This window comes from Aplysia californica, unplaced genomic scaffold (assembly GCF_000002075.1).
Source record: "Aplysia californica isolate F4 #8 unplaced genomic scaffold, AplCal3.0 scaffold00269, whole genome shotgun sequence".
Classification (NCBI taxonomy): domain Eukaryota; kingdom Metazoa; phylum Mollusca; class Gastropoda; order Aplysiida; family Aplysiidae; genus Aplysia; species Aplysia californica.
The window spans coordinates 475,121-478,863 of NW_004797539.1; the positions used below are offsets into that span (position 1 = coordinate 475,121).

The 3,743-nt window shown below is 37.8% G+C and overlaps 1 protein-coding gene across 3 annotated transcripts in view; it reads right to left on the minus strand.

Annotated features, from left to right (window-relative positions):
• LOC101854095 (116 kDa U5 small nuclear ribonucleoprotein component) overlaps window positions 1-3,743 on the minus strand; it is a 25,730-nt gene that overhangs the window by 11,865 nt on the left and 10,122 nt on the right. For all 3 annotated transcript variants that reach the window (XM_005101049.3, XM_005101048.3, XM_035970446.1), the window contains exons 13-15: window positions 3,514-3,577; window positions 876-966; window positions 265-400 (exon numbers count right to left, since the gene is read on the minus strand). In XM_005101049.3, coding sequence (XP_005101106.1) covers window positions 265-400; window positions 876-966; window positions 3,514-3,577 — 291 coding nt within the window. The remainder of the gene's footprint in view (window positions 1-264; window positions 401-875; window positions 967-3,513; window positions 3,578-3,743) is intronic.

The window sequence follows — 3,743 nt, forward strand, 5'->3', positions numbered from 1 at the left end:
TTTATTCAACCAAAATGATCTGAAAATTATTTACAGACTTTGGTAAAAGGGATGGGAACCCTACGTCCATGCTTAACATTAACATAAAAATCACTTCAGCATCGGTACCCTTCATCTCGTTCACACAGACCTCTGCTTTTTCTCTCATTACAGTTGTTTATTTTCTTCCACACATATTGCTATTTTCTCTGATACCACACAATTGTTTCCTCTCATACCAAATCTTTGCTTTCTTCTTTGCCAGACATATGTTTACAACCATACCTGTGAAGTCTCCAAAAAACCGCCGGCACACAAGCCTAAGAAGTGGTCTGATGTTCAGCTTTTGTTCCTCCTTAGACAAGTGAATGCCCAGCTCATCACACACCCTTGTGAGACTCTCATCAACATCTCCTACAATCTGAAGAACAAAAAGGATTACACAAGTATATTACAAACATGCAGCATTTAGAATCTAGCCAGAAAAAGAAATATCAAAAGGATAGTGGTAGGGAAAAAGAAAAATGAGATGAGAAAGAAACACCTCTAAAGACGCTTTTCGAGCTTTCATTTTGAATTTAGCACGTGTATCTTGAAAAAGGGTCATCCCCGAAACTGACAGTACATTTATTGAAACAAAAATGAAAACTCCTAATGGCCCACACAGTAGACAGAAATTTCTTACTTTATCTCTGAGACAAGTACCTTGGTTTATCAATGTAAAAATGTGTTCATCACTGTGATTACAAACACAAAAATTCTGTTGTATTTGAATGGGTAAATACCTTTTCAACCCTTTAAAAAATACTGTGTGCCGCAGTAGTTCGGGTCCAGAAGTTACGTTAAAAAAAGAAAAGCCAACTTTGTATATGAAACTTACTAAAAATTTCACCTACCTGTGAGAATATTTTGTACAGAGGTTCCAGGATGAACTCAACAAAGCTTCTTGGAGAAGATGAAGTGGCAGGCTTCTTGGAAAATTTCCTCCTGAGAGTGATAGAGGCAAACATTAACTGTACTTGGATAAAGTAATAACAAACACATAATAAAATGTCGACCTACATGGATTGTAAACTTTAGCAAGTAGACCTGCATGTGAGCCTCAACCAGATTGTCTGAAAATTTTGCGCAACCCCCCCCCCCCATAACTATAGAGCTTTTAAATTGTGGGTGTCATAAAAGGAAGGATTTCCGAGTAACGAGCGACCACCCGAAAAAACACAATAAAGAAGAGACCTAACCCTAACCCAAACCCTATCGGCCTACTCCTAGGCCTAACCCAAAAAAGAACCTGCAACGGCCCTCATGTAAAAAGGTCAGCACAAGTCAAAAAAAAAAGAAAAAAAAAAAAAGAAATAAGCACACTCCAAAACAAACAAGGAGCATTTATAATAATAAAAATAATATGGCCTACATTGCTATAAACTAAAAAGAGTTTGATACAATTCAATAGAATTGGATAAAGATCTATAAATCCTCCATATAGATCTAGATCTAGTAGAACAAGTGAATAGGAATAGATCTAGAATCTAGACCTTGAACGAGAAATCTGCATCCGATTCCGAAGAGAGGGACTCAGTTGAGTCTAGGGGGCTAGATCTAGATCTAGATCTATATTCTAGATATCTTTATTCTAAGTAAATAATTCACGCACCTGATAAAATGCGTTTTACCAACATTAATATAACAGCACAACCTATAATATGGTTTGACACAATAGAATTGGAATATGAATCCTCCATTGAGGTCCATAATGATCTATATAGATCTAAATCTCGATCTAGATCTAGATCTAGAGTAGAACAAGTGAGTCGGACTTGAAAGAATCCACATGATCTGAACAATCATTAAACAAACGAAATTCAAAATGGCCGCTCGAGCAAGAAACTGAAAGTAGATAATTTAAGCCGTCATACTTTTTCGTATTCGTATTTCTACTCAGGTTCTGACAATTATGTCGGAAACGCCGACGTCGGCGGTGCGCGCGCTGGCGGTCGACACGAAAACGAAAGTGCCGACAAAGCCGACGGGAGAAAAAGGGGTCGCTGGCACACGGCCAGGCCTCGCATTTCGAACATTGACTGACACAGGCGGGCCTAGCAATAGCATCGGCCGGTTCGCGGGTCGGGTCGCGATTGTCGGATTTCAGACGATTGTCGGCAAACATGCAGGTCTAAGCAAGGATGACTGCCACGCCGACTTAAAATTTTTCAAGGGGCCAAATCATTACCTCAGAGGTATAAGACAATGACAGTATCGTGTTCTTAGTATTTGTTCGGCTACCCCTGCTCCAGGTGAGTGTTTCGCGCATACAAGAAGATATGCAGATGTGTAGATGCCATATCAAGGCTGTGCAGTGAGATTAGGAAAATCAAAATCTGTTTTCTCTTCCCCTATCTCCCAGAGTTCTCCAATGCAGCTTGATAATTGTAATAGTTACAACATGTACCTTGTGCAGTATAAACGCAGCAATGTCCTTTTACAAATGCCCAATATTTGATATGCTGCTGTCACTTATGAAAAAAACAAACCCCTGTAGACATCGTTCGAGTTTTGGTTAGTCGGGCCCATCATCAACAAAAACGAAAACTTCCTATTGGCTCACACAGTAGACAGGAATTTCTTACTTTATCTCTGAGACAGAGTTTTCAGCAGCAGCGACTGCTGCATCACCAAAGTAAATTCACATCTGACATTTGAAGTAGTCCAGACCTTTTTGTTGGGGTGTATTTGACACTATCAAATGCGGGGCACATATAATTGCAGCTTGTTTGTGCAAAAAAGCTGAAAAAATACTATGAACACCTCTCAGGAAGAAGTGAACTTACTGGCCTTTTTGGTTTTCTAAATTTGAGAACAAAAATTTTTTGGTTTTTTTTTCTCAAATCAATTTACAGATTTCTTCAAATTCCCAACAATCTTACTTAAACTGCATGTGCCTGGCAGTCACCCCTTTAGCTCTGTTTTGATAGAATAATAACAAACACAGGAATTATTTATCCATGCATTAACATGATTCGTAAGCTATAACTTCATTTTGATAAAATAAAGATATACATATAGAAAGATATGCATTCATCAATCTTCAAGGCAGCCAAACAATTTTCCACGTAAATAATAAGGTTCCATTTTCATTTAGTCATATCACTATGATATATGCATAACATAAACTTTAATTCCATTTTAAGTTGATAAATTAAAAGCACACAGTAAAATATTCATCTACTAATCTTTCGAGATAGCCAAACAGGCCGAGAAATACATTAAACTTACATGTCTTTTTTGGTATCACTACTACAAGCATAAAATTACGAAAGTTAAACGAAAATTAGACAGAAAAAAAAATACAAGTTCCATATTCAAAACAATAACAACTCTCATAAAGCAATTGTTTATTTGAAGAATAAAATCTGCCCCATTTTAGAAAAATACATGCTCATTACTCCTGAAGCATGAAATATTTGACACACCCCCCCATGATCTTGCTATAATGCTTGAACAACAGTGTCACCAAAACAAGTTTAAAATGCTTACGTCTTGCTGTTGAAATAAATGTCTCCCCACAGGCGTCTTGCAAATTCCTTTTCATTGATCCCCTCTGAAAAAAATCCAACAAATTCAGCTTTCAACATTGCTTCATTGATATCTGTGTTGTAGAAAACACCTTTCAGTGTTGATGTGGGCATGTGGTAGGACAGGAGAGAGAGAGAGAAAGAGAGAAGGAAAGGGAAAGCGAAAAGGAGGAATGGGGTGGGGGGGTGGGG